The following is a 15,478-nucleotide window of genomic DNA, read 5'->3' on the forward strand; positions in this document are numbered from 1 at the left end:
TCCTGATTAAATGGTGCTTTAATGATGAACCACTTTTTAAGTTTGACTTTATTCGGTCAACGAGAGAAAGAGCAATTTCGAAACTACTCAAACCTTTTGACAACACTTTTAGTGATGAACCACTTTTTTTTTTACAATCAATTTTGAAATGTTCCAAAAGAAGTTGTATGACGTGCTTTGTGTTCTAATTTGGGTTAAATACAATAACATATTTCAATTTATTTGTTTATTATAGCATCCTACTTATTTTTTTACAGTCAATTTTGAAAAAAAAAATACTCAATTATAGCAATATCATCCAAAAAAAAAGACAACTTTCCATTGAAATAATCAAGTACATTTTTCAAGATACTATGCCCTAATAACAAAGTGCATACATGTCTTAATAAGAAAAGCTGAAAATACAATGTTGTAACAAAAAGAAATAAAAGTATGACACCTTATAAACAAACAAACTTTTACTACTGTTGAGAGAAATTTGAGAAACGAATAGTAAAAGATGTAAAGAACAAGCTATTTATAAATTTTATAGCCCCCAACTAATTCTAATCAATAATAATAGTACACAGTAAAAAAATATACATCCCCCCTTCAAAACCTAGTACAAAACCTGTACTTTTTTTTAACAGAAAGGGCAATGAAGTAGTTACTTTCCAAAATAATATGAGTATGGAGTTGATAATCAAGCAAATATTCTAGAAGTTGAAGCTACACAAGCATTAGAAGGGATTAAGGAATTTGTGTTAATGTTCTTGATTTTGTCCCTTCTGAGTGAATTCGGGTCAACTCCAGCCTTATGAGCTGCAACTACTCCTATAGCTTCCCAATAGTTTGAAACCTTCACCTTCAAAAACAAATAGAACTTACATTTATATGACATAGTCAATGCATTACTTTGACTTAACAAGAAACCTATATCATATGTAAAGATCATTGTCTTGTTTCAACATACCACATCAATTCCAAATTTATCAGGAGTGTCATTCAGCACAGTTTCATTCTCTTGCACACAAATAATCAGAGGCTGCAGCAGCATAATCATATCCATATTACATACAGAATAATTCAGAACAGTAACAAAAATAAAATAAATTTGTCATAAAAAAAGATTTGACCTTGTTTCTTTTATTTGCAAATGCAAGAACACCATCTCCTCCACATGCATCTGCTGGAAGAATGACACTATCAACATCACTTCCCACTACACAACCATTTCTTTGAGACTCATACTCATTAGTCAAATACTGTGGTGCATTAGATAAGCCAGCAAGCACACATGGCAAGAATGTATATCCCAACTGTTTCCAAAATCAAAACAAAAACCTTTTAGATGTATGTATGATTATATAAATGGGTACATATATACAAGTATCAACTCACTTCTTCAGCAGCAGATTTTGGACATAAAGACTTGGTGAGTGGAGGAGGTAATAGGGCAGGAGCATGTGCACAAGGGATCATGAAATTCTTCACAACCAGATGGCTTATAATGGCTTCCACTCCTGCCAGCAGATCGATTCCCTGCTTATAAAACAGAATTTAGATACAAAATTTTAATTTGGGCATGTTCATGTGAAACAATTGTATGTTAATAACTTAATATTACCTTTCCTTGCCTATAATCATCCACATCTTCAATGTCATCATCTGGAAAACGAGCCACAACAGCAACAGCATTTATAGATCGATCACACAATGTTTCTACAGCTCTTAATAGGGAATCAGGATGTTTTATCCTCCCTGTTGCCTGTCCGTTCTTTGGATTCATCCACTTTTCCACCTGCAAGTTCTTAAACTTAAGATATATCCATGGAAACTCGATTCGTATTCAAATGGATATTGAACATTTCTCACCTCTAGAGGTGTGTCAGTGACAATATATTCAAGAACTGGTAAACCAAGTGATGCTCTTGTTGCATCAGCTACTTGAAGATGACGAATGCGTAGCTGTTCCTCAATTCCTGCATCAAGAACCAATCCCACCTGATTACACGAACAAAATCATGACAATGTAACCATATATTATGTAATGGCGTGTGTATTAACTCCATGGATGAAATAAATCGATAGTTTTGTAGGAAACCTTGTTCTGGTGAACAGGCTGTAGTGTCCATAAGCCTTCTGCAAATCTATCTAGGGCATAACCTTCTACGTACATGACATTTGGCATTGGCCAGTACAGCATTGCTGCATTAAGAACCTGTGAATGTTCAATTGTTACAGAAAATCTAGGGTTTGGAGGGAAGGGATAACCTAAATTCTAGCAGCTGTGAACAGAATCATCACACCACAACATTATCACAATTTGAAAAGGAAATACAGAGAAGCAGACAACATACGTTGGGATGAGAAATGACACAGTCGGCTACTGAAGCTAGGGTTCGAGCAACAGGTAAAGCATCACCGGCGTAACCTCCGATCGAAGCGCCAACTCCTGTTGGCACAATCAAAACGCTAGTGTATTGTCTCTTCCACTGCAACAAAACACAATATCTGAATATCTATCACAAACGCAAACGAAAATTCACACACATAATACGACCGCATATAAGAGGAAAGAGTGAGTGTATCTGGTGAAAGCTTCGACATACCTTGTTCGACAAATAAGAATTCGAACACGAGACTCGATATCGTCTGTGTTTTAAAATGTTACGTTCGTCGAAACGGATGGGGAGTTTCCCGCCAGCGGTGTTGAAGAACAGAGGAGTGTGGTTTTGAAGTAACATTATCGCCGGCCTGAGAAGATTCCGACGAGCCAGAGGAGGATAGCACAGGACTAAATTTAGGATTAGGGTAAGTTACACTTTGAATACTCGTTCTTTAACTTGAGAACATTTCAATCCTTCATAATCTCATGTCTATCTTTCCTACCCTAGTATTACACACCACATTGGCACATTATCTTTGTTATGATGCGAATATTTTACTTTATATCAATATTTTGGCATCTCATTCAGCGTGATTTATCAAACACTTCAATTAGCGTTGCATAATATTTACTTACTTGGAAACAAATTCATAGAGAAAACCACATGTTTGAACTTTGATGTTAAATATAGTTTTATAATCAACCTTTTGTATAAAATCAACTTTATCACGTTCTTATATCTAAACACGCTCAACATAATTAGACAAAGAAAGAGTTAATCCACATTTAATAATTTTTTGTTTACCAAACAAACAAAATCCGCTAAAGAGCAACAGATAAAATCACAATCTAAGTCGATGTGAGGTTCTTTCAAGATCCACCACCATAGATTGTTGACATCTTAAAGACTAAAACTTCATGTCAAATTAGACACAAGAACCACTTGTTTTTTCACAAGACTAAACTTGGCAACAAAAGATCCACCAACAACATCCACAAGTACATTAAATCAAACTTCTTTCACACAAATACTTTCTAAAAGGTCTATTCTTTTTTTCCCACTTTTGCCCTCACATGATTGAACAACTGCTTGTATTCTCATCACTCAACATGTTGCCACCACCATTAGTATTAGTGTAGTAGTAGCCATGACCATGAGGGGACTCATTGTAAGTGTAAGGGGCAGGATTGTAATTATAGTAGTAATAACCAGTGGTTGGTGGCATCATAGGTGACCTCTGATACATTGCTTGCCTGTTTTGCATGTTCATCATCATTGATGCAGCAGCGGCGGATGAGTTGTACTCTTGCTGATGCTGGTTGTACCCTAGCCCAAGCCCAAGCCCATTCATGTTATAGTTCATCATCTGTTGTTGACCACCGGTAGCCATTGCAAATCCACCGTTGTCGGGCGTTTCAAACCCTCCTCCACCACCACCACCGCCACTAACAAGATTGCTCATTATGGAGCTCACCTCATTTACCCTTTTCCCCTCATTCAAATTCTCGAAATTACCTTTTTGCCCTCCCACATTGACCTGAACTTTCTTGCCACTTCCATTGTTGGGTTGAGTTTTAGCTTTGGAATTCCTCGCATTATTGGCAGAATTTGCAGTTGATTCTTGCTGTTTTTGTTGTTGTTTCTGGTTCTGCCTCAAAACCCCCAATTGATTTGTTTTCCCTTTCAGAAACCTCAAATCCTCGTCGTCTTCAAATGGGTCATCATCTTCTCCGGAGGTCAAAGGCTGAAGCTTTGACTGTTTTTTCAAGGATTCAATGCTTTTGGTGAAATCGTCTTTCTGGGTTTTGTTTTTCTTGTCATCTTTCATGTTAGAACCCTTCTGATTTTGCTGATTTTGATTTTGACTTTGACTTTGACTTTGGTTGTTGTTTGACCAAATTTCGGCATGTTTACCAGCTTTCACAAGCTTCTTTATCAAAGTTGCTGAATCTACACTTCCTGAAATAGTCACCTTCTGCTGCTCTGCATCTATGCTCACTTGATACACACCTGCGACATTTACAGCCAATATTATACTGATTTGTACCTGGTGCATCAGAATTTGTACAAAAAAAGTCATATCTGAAAATCCCAAATCCGAAAAATTGCATTCATAACTTGTACATCATGCAATAGAGATGTACGTTCCTATGAATTTAGGAGCTTTGGCTCTGAGAAAAAAAAAGGTATAAGCAAATGTTACAAGATTTCTGTAAATTTCAATCTTTATCAAAATCCCACCACGTAAAACATTAGAACAATGTAATTCCTTTTCCCATAGCTGAAATATCCAAACTCTAAGCAAATGTGCAATCATCAATTGTACATTATGTACTGAAAGTTGTGCATTTCTCTCGATTTACAGATTTAAGTTTTGAAGAAGGGTTTTTTGCCATAGATTATATCACTAGAGCACCACATTTTGCATAAATTTTGAAACTTCACGAAAACCCATATCACATTTGCTAATTTATCACTAAAGACACAAATCTCAAGACTCAAGAGGAAGAAAGAGGAGCCACCTTCAATCCTCTGAAGGATTTTCTTCACTTTGTGCTTGCAACCCTCACAATGCAAGTTCACTCTCAGAATGCATGTCTGTTGAAACCAAAACAAAAATTAAAAATCAAAATATAGAAGGCATAAAGAACAAGAACATGAAGAAGTAAAAAATAAATTATAAAAGAAAAAAGAAAATGAGGTGGACCTGAATCTTGAGGAGCTTGAAATCTTCATCTTTAGTCATCTCTTGAGTGAAGCTTTGTGAGTGAAGCCTTGGATACTGCAGACTAGCAGAAAGAAGGATACAAGAAGGCTAATGTAATGTAGCAGCAGCAGTCACTGAAAAGAGGGGTAAAAGTGGTAATTCAGAAAAAGTAAAATATGTACCTTTTTTTTCAATACAAATACACATCACATAAACCTTAAGCTTTCTTGGAATATGAGAAAAGAGAAATTAATTTGTTAATTGCCAAAAGAGACCCTTTCTGTGTTTCTTGAGTTATGAACTACTCAGAAGTACTTTAAAAGAATCAAAAGAAAGAAGGCACTTGTGGTTTATTTAGTTAACTACGTTTTCCAAAGCATTAATTCTTTAACTTGTGGGAAACATTTTGATTTATTTAATATTTTGGTACTCAAAAATTGGTAAGTTTCGAGACATGACAAGGGTTTATGTCCAAAATAAAGTTATATATTTGTTCCCATTTCGAATCGAGCTTCGACCATATTTGAAAATTAGGGTTAATAGATTAATAATTAAGTGAATATAAAGCCTAAAATCAGTGGTCTAACAAGATGTTATACTACAAAAACATCATAATTTGTCTACAGAACCAAAAAGTTAAGTCATGTGACACTAGAAAGTAGCCAGGCCTACCTATATATTCCCTAAAGAATGCACACATATGCTCTGATGAAGTAATGCCTATGTACTTTTAGTTAATTTTCGAAAAAGAAATCAATTGATAATTCTTATAAAAGTGAAAAAATGTCATTAGAATATTAGATTCTATCAAGTGTTGACTAAAAAGATTTTAAGTTATAACCATTAAGATGATAGTAATTTAAGTCAAACAATTGGGCATGGTAGATAACTCCATATTGGTTTCTACCAAAATAACTTGGTTGGATGTGGTGGTTTCTGGTTTTTGATATCGATGTATTTGAATAATTTCGTAAAGCTTACGGAGATTCAAACAAGGAAAGAAACAATTTCGATTCCATAGTTGTTAGGTTGTTGGGAGCCGCCCGCCACCAAGGCTCGCTAGGAAGATGAACACCGCCTCCTAGTGAGAGCTAGGGGCTCGCCAGTTTGAAGTCGCTACGTGCTTAACAAGAGAGAGAGGTTTGCATGCGGCTCTTTTCATTTTCACATATCCAACTTTCACATTCACCATTTTCAAAAAAAAAAAAAAAAAAAAAAAAAAAAAAAAAAAAACTCATTTTCTTAAAAAAAAAACATTGTTTACCCTTAATTTTCAAAATTCAATCCATTGCCTATAAATAAACACCCTCAATTCACCAAACAAAGATGTTTTCACTTAAGCCAAAACAAAACCCCACGAAGAAACAAAAAAAAATCTTTCAACCTTCCATCACTAAACCTTTCACCTCCAAACCCTCAATCACCTTCCATCACCAACATTTTATCCACATTCATTTGATCAACTCATTCATTCACCCACTAGTTACTATTATCCTACTATGACTCCACAAATGTATCCATTCAATTCGTACTCTTCTTAATTCCCATCTCAACCAATGCCATTTTACCAATCTTTTCAATTCCAATCTCAACCGCTGCAATTTTACCAATCTTTTCAATTCCAATCTCAAATATTGAGGAACTGGTGAAGTTTGTATCACAATGGGTACATGTCTAAAACAAAGGAATTTTTAATTAGTACATGGTATGGAAGAGCTTGGCTCATTTGGAAAGCAAGTTGTGACTGGACCTTCTAAAAGATACGAACTCTCCCTACCAAAGTGGCTCACATGGTAAAGTCCATTGTTTTTACGTGGATTAAGTATATGAGAGTTCATTGTACTTTTCGATGGGTTGAATGGTGTGTTAATCCTTTTTCTTTGTATATAATTCTCTCCTTTAAACCTTGTACTTTTGCCTCCTAGCAACTTGCTAGGAGGTGGTTTTTTATTAATAACATTTGTCGGTTCCAAAAAAAACTAATTTTCAATCCCAGCCAATACATTGTCCAAATTTTGATCTTGATCCGTTTGAGTCAGTTCAAGAAACCCAACTTTTTTTTCCCAACCTCAACCCCAAACGAATTTTCAATCCCAACCACATTGCATACTCGTTTTCTAATTGATTCGTTTTCATGTTAGTTAAAAAACACGATATCGTGTGGTATCGTGTTACATAAAATATTGTCGTGATAGACAAAAACACAACACGATTGCCCGATTTACTACCCCTATCTTTTGTGTGATTAGTCCTGTTTAAAAAAAATGTCATTGGGCTCATTGTTTCAAAATCTATCACATCGGGTCTTTATAATTTTTTGTTAAGTCTAAGGTAAAAAGACTTTTTCCCCAAAGACAAAAAGCTAATATTTTTTTGTTATAAACTGTAAGGATCATTTTTGAAAATTATAATAAAACTGAAACAAAAAGGACCACAAGATTTTGAAAGCATAAGGACCATTATAAAACACATTTATGTCCTTATGGTTTCAATTCTCGCTTGACCTCAGTTGTTTGTGCAAAATACAGACAAAAATAACAAACAAACTTAAACCATAGTTGATAGCTTCAAAAATATATACACAAAAATGTACAATTGGAAAATATTTTTGTGACCTTCAAGTAAACATGTAACACTGAAATTTTCAAACAAAGTTTTCATTTAAAATAGTTTATCTCTTTAACACTTTTCATAAAAATCTCCTTTTTGTTTTAATTACAAGACATGACTCTTTTGTTCAATCACTTAATAAACCAGAATCTTCAAAACAAACTTTTCCCCTGGTGTGTACAATCGAGCCGATGTCATCCCGTGATCCTGATAAAACCTGAAACACATAACACAAAACACTGTAAGCACGAAGCTTAGTGAGTTTCCCCAAAATACCACATTCAACACATACGCCACTCAAGGCTACAATATGACCCTCTGGTCGGTGTGTCTCAGCGGAACCCTCCAGTTTCGTATCGTTGGACCCTCCGGTTCGGTCTGTATCATTGGACTCTTCGGTCCGGTCTATATTGTTGGACCCTCCGATCCGGTCTATAAACTCCGTATAGCATAAATCACAAAGACATGATGCATAGCATATCACATATAACATAATACTCAATGTAAGCACATAAGACCCTCCGGTCACACATAACTACCACTCAATGTAACGTATAGTGAGGAGACTCACCTGCTACTGCCGATTGAAGAACAAGATCACGTTGCTCCGACCACCGTCACGAACTCCACCACTGAATCACCGAAACCAATAAATACCAAAAACAACCAAAATACCCCTGGAAGTCAACTGGTCAACTCTTGGTCAAAGCCAACCCTCCTGACTGACTCTACTCGCCGAGTCAACCCGCTTACTCGTCGAGTCTCCATGCTCTGAAACTCCCATAACACGAATCAACTCGCCGAGTCTCCCCAAGACTCGCCGAGTCCTACAACTCTGAGTCAAACCGTACTCAACTCACTGAGTTATCCCTTGACTCACCGATTCTCAGCTTAACCAGAAAAGGTTAGGACCTCAAGACTAGACTCGCTGAGTCCAAGAACAGACTCGCCGAGTCCAAGGCTATCTTCAACCAACTCGCCGAGTTGTTCTTCCAACTCGCCGAGTTTCTGCCTATCTTCATGCAACTCGCCGAGTCCACCCATGTGGCTCGCCGAGTACTACTAGCTCTTAACCCATACAGAGGCTTTCCAAGCCATGCAGGGTTTCCAATCCATATATCTACTCTTATACAGGCCATCCATCACGTAAAGTGACAAACTTTACGTGAATCCAAGGAGATCTAAGCATAATACACTATTGGGCTAAGGTTTGGGGCCAAAAGACTTCATCAACAACTCTTGAACATGGACTTTATGCTCTTTTGGATCATCATTACTCTAGATTTGAGGTAGCAACCTCAAATCTAACCTCCAAACTCAAGATAACACTAGATATACACCCAAAAATCCCACAAATGATAGATCTAGATGGATAACAGCTCAAGCAATGAATCATTACCTCAAAAGAAGGCTCCAACAGAAGAATAAGTCAAAACCTTGAAAATCCCTTTGCTCCAAGCCTCTTAATCTTCAAAGATCTCTTCAACAAACACACCTTCAAGATCTATAGGGCCTAATCCCTGGGATTAGGGTTTTCTCCACACAGCACCAACTCGCCGCGTCCAGCCACCGACTCGCCGAGTTGGACACTAGACACGCGACCAGAATCGCGGCCCTACTCGCCGAGTCTACCCATGGACTTGCCGAGTTGACCATCCACATTTTCACTTTGAACCCTGAACTTTGCACCCCTGAACTCGGGATGTTACAATTCTCCCCCACTTAAATTAGGCTTCGTCCTCGAAGCCTGCGGCAACACAACTCCAGAAACTACTCTCGCAATGCACCACCTGGCATTAACCAAACCAGGTTCCTTAAAACACTACCACCGAAACCCAAAACCTAACTCTTCCCCTGCGGTGTCCCGACCACCGCCTCATCCTCTGATACCCACACTTATCAACCAAGTACCACTCCATGATACTTCACCCGCTCCAAATCACAACGATCGCTTGACCCTTACACAGCTAGACGTCACCCCGGACAAAACTGCTATCCCTTTCCTTGATTAGCATAACCTTTATCGACTTCACTTTTGGGACTCATCCCGCTTTCAATCCGAATCCAACTCTTTTCTTTCTGTGCTGACAGAATGACCCATCCTTCAGCTCCTGAACAACTCTCCTGAGCTCTTCTCTGCAATCGCATACACATGCTGAGCCTGCTTTACATCCTCGGGTTGGAAAAACCCGACATACCGACGATACCAACAGACATCCCCAAGATGAATTACCATTATATACATAACCTCACAACCATACTTAAATCCAAGGCTCTATCCTTGCATTTCATCCGAACTCCTCTGGTTCTAAACCACCGGCGATTCTTCCGCAACCTCAACAGACACCCAACCCGGAAGCGCTTCTATACCACTGGCACAGACACAGTGTTCAACCACCATACTCTTAGTCATCCACTCTCACTACTGCTTTCACTTCCGTGAACCAACACTCCTCCCAGAGTTACATACCTTTCTCTTTCCTTACCCAAGGAAATTTACTTGTCAACCTTGCCACTTCAGACAAGTGCCACGGTGCTCACACCCCACTCTACACTATCCCTAGCAGAGTAAATGCTACTCCATGTATCGCACATGCTTTGAATTTGCTTGCAAGGACTCTCTTCCCAACAAATGGGGGGTCTGACACCTCCTCTTATACAACAGCTCAAAGGGTGGCATATCGATGCTCAAATGATGACTGTTGCTATAGGAAAACTCATAGAACCTCAACTCCATAGTTGAACTTCCATGGTTACCCATGACATGATTCAGAATGTCTCACTAACTTCCTTCTCGTGACAACTATCTCGGCCCAGTGACACACAAGTCACAAAATTCTCTTTACCTCATACGTAAACTACAATCCAACCGAAGATCGACTCACTCCTGACACTTGACATCTAAGGCTCAAGATTTCCGTGCAACTCACTGCACTATCCCATCCAAACACTGAACCTCTGGTCTCAATTCCAGATGACAACTAACTTTTTAGAAGAGTACTCATTCTCTGAATCTGAAACCTCAAATCGCCTTCCCGGCGCACTACTAAAATCAAACTCATCTCAAGAGTTTGATCAATCCCCGGGCTGGACCACTCGCAACCCACACTTAACTCACCCATATACAACAACCACGATTCCATCCAATATAACCACTCCAAACAATTAAGATAACCACAATCTCGTCCCTGATTAGTGCTTGCTACGGCTCCCCGTGGCATCACTACAATCTCCCTCTGATCCGTGAGTATTACGGCTCACCGTAGTATCACCCCAACCTCTCTGATCCGTGAATACTACGGCTCCCCGTAGCATCACTACAACCTATCTCCGATTCGTGAGTACTACGGCTCCCTGTAGCATCACTACAACCTCTCTCTGATCCGTGAATACTATGGCTCCCCGTAGCATCACTACAACCTCTCTCTGATCCGTGAATACTACGGCTCCCCGTAGCATCACTACAACCTCTCTCTGATCCGTGAATACTACGGCTCCCCGTAGCATCACCACAACCTCTGCTCTAAGCCACTGAACTGCAGCTCCCCGCAGTCTTACCGCACCATCCCTTACCTCTTCATAATCTCATTTTCATGTAGACACCACACCGCGATCATGAACTCATGCCCTGCGGACCGACCATGCGTAGGTGTACACACCTATTCAAACTATGCACTGTTATTTCTGACAACATATTCCGATACTCCAGGACACCATCACAACATCCTACGATGCCTTATCTCAATCACTGATCTCGCACTTACAACATCATACACGGATACTGCCTCCCTTCATTAGAATCTCGAAAACGATCCTCATCTTGCAACACTTGCAACCTTGAAGTATTCCCTTTCCAAATTGAACACACGACATCGCCATTAACTCGTAACTCGACTACAAGGACCCGGAAATTCACCCATTGCCGATCGCTACTCATACCATCCTACTCATACCGTCTCCGAAAGTAACTAACAGACCAATGGTTGCTTTTCCTGGTGAGGAGATCACATTCTGGACATATACCTGTCAACCTCTACTGCTGCTCTTTGAACTCAAGGACTTAACTGTCTCGTCTTGTTTAACACACTAAAATTCTGACCCGAACAACCTTTCTGACCAACGGCCACCTGCCATAGAATCACTCGTTCCTTCCTGATCATGCACGACATGCATCATCTCACTTGCACCTCACCCTATCCACCAATTTAGCCCTGAACCCAAGAATCTGCCACATAAACACTGTAACCAGTCCTCTAACTGCCTCTGCTCAAATTCTCAAATCCCTTCAACAATTACATGGTTCTCCCCCACTTAGGATTCGAACCATTGCCAATTGGCGCACTTTCAATCCATCCACAGACTGCTCCCATAACTGGACATCCCAACTGCCCCGATTCACCCAAGACTCTCCGTTTCCACCATTGGCTCTATGGTACAAAAAATACTTCACCACGGACAAACCACTCAAACACCCTGAAAAGATCACCACCAGTACTACTCCACGGCCTCCAATTTACAGAACCAGAAACTCGATAGCTCATTCTCCTTCTCAAGAACAGAAACCACATAACTCTCTCCATAGAAGGTGATGGCTCATCCATCAGCCGATGGCTTGTCTCGAACCCATGCTTCTTCAACAACATCATCCCACTTATCCTTAAGCCGTGCAGTTTCCACTGGCACCTCACAAATAAAACCGCTTAAAACGAATCCCATTTCTCTCTCAAGCATACTCCCTCGAACTCATTCAAATTGGCCCTCAGGCCACATACTCTCTCATACCTGATCTCGGTATAATCAACATAATGGCATAATTGGTAGGACCAGTAACATTAATCATCGCAACCATGGTACTCGAACCATGTTGCTATCTCTCTGCCTGTTATAACTCATGGTTATTGAACCATGTTATCTTCTCTCAATCCGCTACAAACCATGGTACTCGAACCATGACATCACTTCCCAACCTGCTTCCAAGCATGGTACTCAAACCATACAATCCCCTCTCATCTGCCACTGATTATGGTACTCAAACCATACAATCTCTCTCATCTGCCACTGATCATGGTACTCAAACCATACGATCCCTCTCATCTGCTACTGATCATGGTACTCAAACCATACGATCCCTCTCATTTGCTACTTAGAATCCCAGGAACTTTCCATGTATCGAGTATGGGTCCTCTGCTTTTAGTAGTACGGGCCCATACTCCCTGCCACATCTACCCATACTTTCCACATAAATCATTCCAGATCTCCTAAGTAGCTGCTCAACCTCCTCACTTACAAATTCCGCCCTGTTGGCTGCTCTTCCTGCGAATACTCTCCATTTTCCGCTTACTCATCTAACAAAGATCACTTCCCAGGCTCTTCCTGGGTTCCCACACCTTCCTGCCATCATCTGCTGAAGAACTCCTAGTGATGCCAGCCGTCTACCTCCTGAATATCGTCATATTCACTTAGTAGCCGACTCCCATCACCGAGAATTCCACAAAGCACAAAGCAAGCAGCATTCGGGAATCGAGTAGTCCCTTATCAACACGTATTACCCTCTAGGTTACAACTCCGCTTGCTACACTCGTAATCAAAGACGTCACCGAGGTCAAGCAACTCCACCCCTCGCGGGTATCCGACTACCTTCTCAGAAGGCTCCTCAAATGCTTATCTAGGTATCTCTCCTAGATTACTCCTCTGCTCAAATCCTTCTCTAAATAGGATTCCTGCTGGATACTCATAATCCGCACATACACAAAATCAATTCACAAATAACAGTAACTCCTAGGCTAAGGCATCACAAATCAAGCCACTCTAGCGCTAAAATATGAAATACTTAGCCTACTCTCTAGCATATATAACATTTCACATATTACTCATAACACACAATGTAAGGGTATTTTTTGGGAAATCACCGTTCGAGCGCTGGCTGATTGTACACACTGCTCGTTGTCTCTTTCTCTTATACATTCTCTTACTCATTTTTAGAAAACCCATTTCTTTTGAAAACCTTTTTTTTTCAATCCTCAGTTTGAGTCCGGACATACCTGAAGGTGTACCCGAATCCCTCAAACCAAGGCTCTGATACCAACTTGTAACACCGAAATTTTCAAACAAAGTTTTCATTTAAAATAGTTTATCTCTTTAACACTTTTCATAAAAATCTCCTTTTTGTTTTAATTACAAGACATGACTCTTTTGTTCAATCACTTAATAAACCAGGACCCTGAAAACAAACTTTTCCCCTGGTGTGTACAATCGAGCCGGTGTCATCCCGTGATCCTGATAAAACCTGAAACACATAACACAAAACACTGTAAGAACGAAGCTTAGTGGGTTTCCCCAAAATACCACATTCAACACATACGCCACTCAAGGCTACAATATGACCCTCCGGTCGGTGTGTCTCAGCGGAACCCTCCAGTTCCGTATCGTTGGACCCTCCGGTCCGGTCTGTATCATTGGACTCTCCGGTCCGGTCTATATCGTTGGACCCTCCGATCCGGTCTATAAACTCCGCATAGCATAAATCACAAAGACATGATGCATAGCATATCACATATAACATAATACTCAATGTAAGCACATAAGACCCTCCGGTCACACATAACTACCACTCAATGTATCGTATAGTGAGGAGACTCACCTGCTACTGCCGACTGAAGAACAAGATCACGCTGCTCCGACCACCGTCACGAACTCCACCACTGAATCACCGAAACCAATAAATACCAAAAACAACCAAAATACCCCTGGAAGTCAACTGGTCAACTCTTGGTCAAAGCCAACCCTCCTGACTGACTCTACTCGCCGAGTCAACCCGCTTACTCGTCGATTCTCCATGCTCTGAAACTCCCATAACACGACTCAACTCGCCGAGTCTCCCCAAGACTCGCCAAGTCCTACAACTATGAGTCAAACCGTACTCAACTCACTGAGTCATCCCTTAACTCACCGATTCTCAGCTTAACCAGAAAAGGTTAGGACCTCAAGACTAGACTCGCCGAGTCCAAGAACAAACTCGCTGAGTCCAAGGCTATCTTCAACCAACTCGCCGAGTTGTTCTTCCAACTCGCCGAGTTTCTGCCTATCTTCATGCAACTCGCCGAGTCCATCCATGTGGCTCGCCGAGTACTACTAGGTCTTAACCCATACAGAGGCTTTCCAAGCCATGCAGGGTTTCCAATCCATAGATCTACTCTTATACATGCCATCCATCACGTAAAGTGGCAAACTTTACATGAATCCAAGGAGATCTAAGCATAATACACTCTTGGGCTAAGGTTTGGGGCCAAAGGCTTCATCAAAAGCTCTTGAACAGGGATTTTATGCTCTTTTGGATCATCATTACTCTAGATCTGAGGTAGCAACCTCAGATCTAACCTCCAAACTCAAGATAACACTAGATATACACCCAAAAATCCCACAAATGATAGATCTAGATGGATAACATCTCAAGCAATGAATCATTACCTCAAAAGAAGGCTCCAACAGAAGAATAAGTCAAAACCTTGAGAAGCCCTTTGCTCCAAGCCTGTTAATCTTCAAAGATCTCTTCAACAAACACTCCTTCAAGATCTAAATGTTCTCTAATTCTCTCACGACGAAAAGTAGGGTTTCTGGAATTCAAGGGAGAGCAAAGAGGCTGGGGAGAGGGTATTATGTTCTTTATATAGGGCCTAATCCTTGGGATTAGGGTTTTCTCCACACAGCACCAACTCGCCGAGTCCAGCCACCGACTCGCCGAGTTGGACACTAGACACACGACCAGAATCCCGACCCTCCTCGCCGAGTCTAC

The 15,478-nt window shown here is 40.2% G+C and overlaps 2 protein-coding genes across 3 annotated transcripts; both read right to left on the bottom strand.

Annotated features, from left to right (window-relative positions):
- Positions 1-500: 500 nt before the first annotated feature.
- Positions 501-2,881, bottom strand: LOC145101181 (uncharacterized). Of its 2 annotated transcripts, none has more exons than XM_079038351.1 (9): positions 2,592-2,881; positions 2,340-2,474; positions 2,047-2,200; positions 1,855-1,961; positions 1,607-1,780; positions 1,381-1,521; positions 1,116-1,298; positions 953-1,024; positions 501-844 (listed from the first exon to the last, which is right to left on the bottom strand). In XM_079038351.1, exons 1-9 carry the CDS (start codon positions 2,724-2,726, stop codon positions 683-685), a joined length of 1,263 nt encoding a protein of 420 aa, XP_078894477.1. In that variant the 5' UTR covers positions 2,727-2,881; the 3' UTR covers positions 501-682. The 2 variants fall into 2 exon arrangements, with proteins under 2 accessions (XP_078894477.1, XP_078894478.1); XM_079038352.1 differs by having other exon boundaries at positions 1,855-1,983; positions 2,084-2,200; positions 2,592-2,878.
- Positions 2,882-3,127: 246 nt separating this feature from the next.
- On the bottom strand, positions 3,128-5,234 carry LOC145101183 (uncharacterized). Its single transcript, XM_079038353.1, has 3 exons — positions 5,077-5,234; positions 4,892-4,967; positions 3,128-4,379 (listed from the first exon to the last, which is right to left on the bottom strand). Exons 1-3 carry the CDS (start codon positions 5,113-5,115, stop codon positions 3,439-3,441), a joined length of 1,056 nt encoding a protein of 351 aa, XP_078894479.1. The 5' UTR covers positions 5,116-5,234; the 3' UTR covers positions 3,128-3,438.
- Positions 5,235-15,478: the final 10,244 nt, after the last annotated feature.

Source organism: Lactuca serriola, chromosome 4 (genome assembly GCF_051521515.1).
Source record: "Lactuca serriola cultivar US96UC23 chromosome 4, Lser_US96UC23_V15, whole genome shotgun sequence".
Classification (NCBI taxonomy): Eukaryota; Viridiplantae; Streptophyta; class Magnoliopsida; order Asterales; family Asteraceae; genus Lactuca; species Lactuca serriola.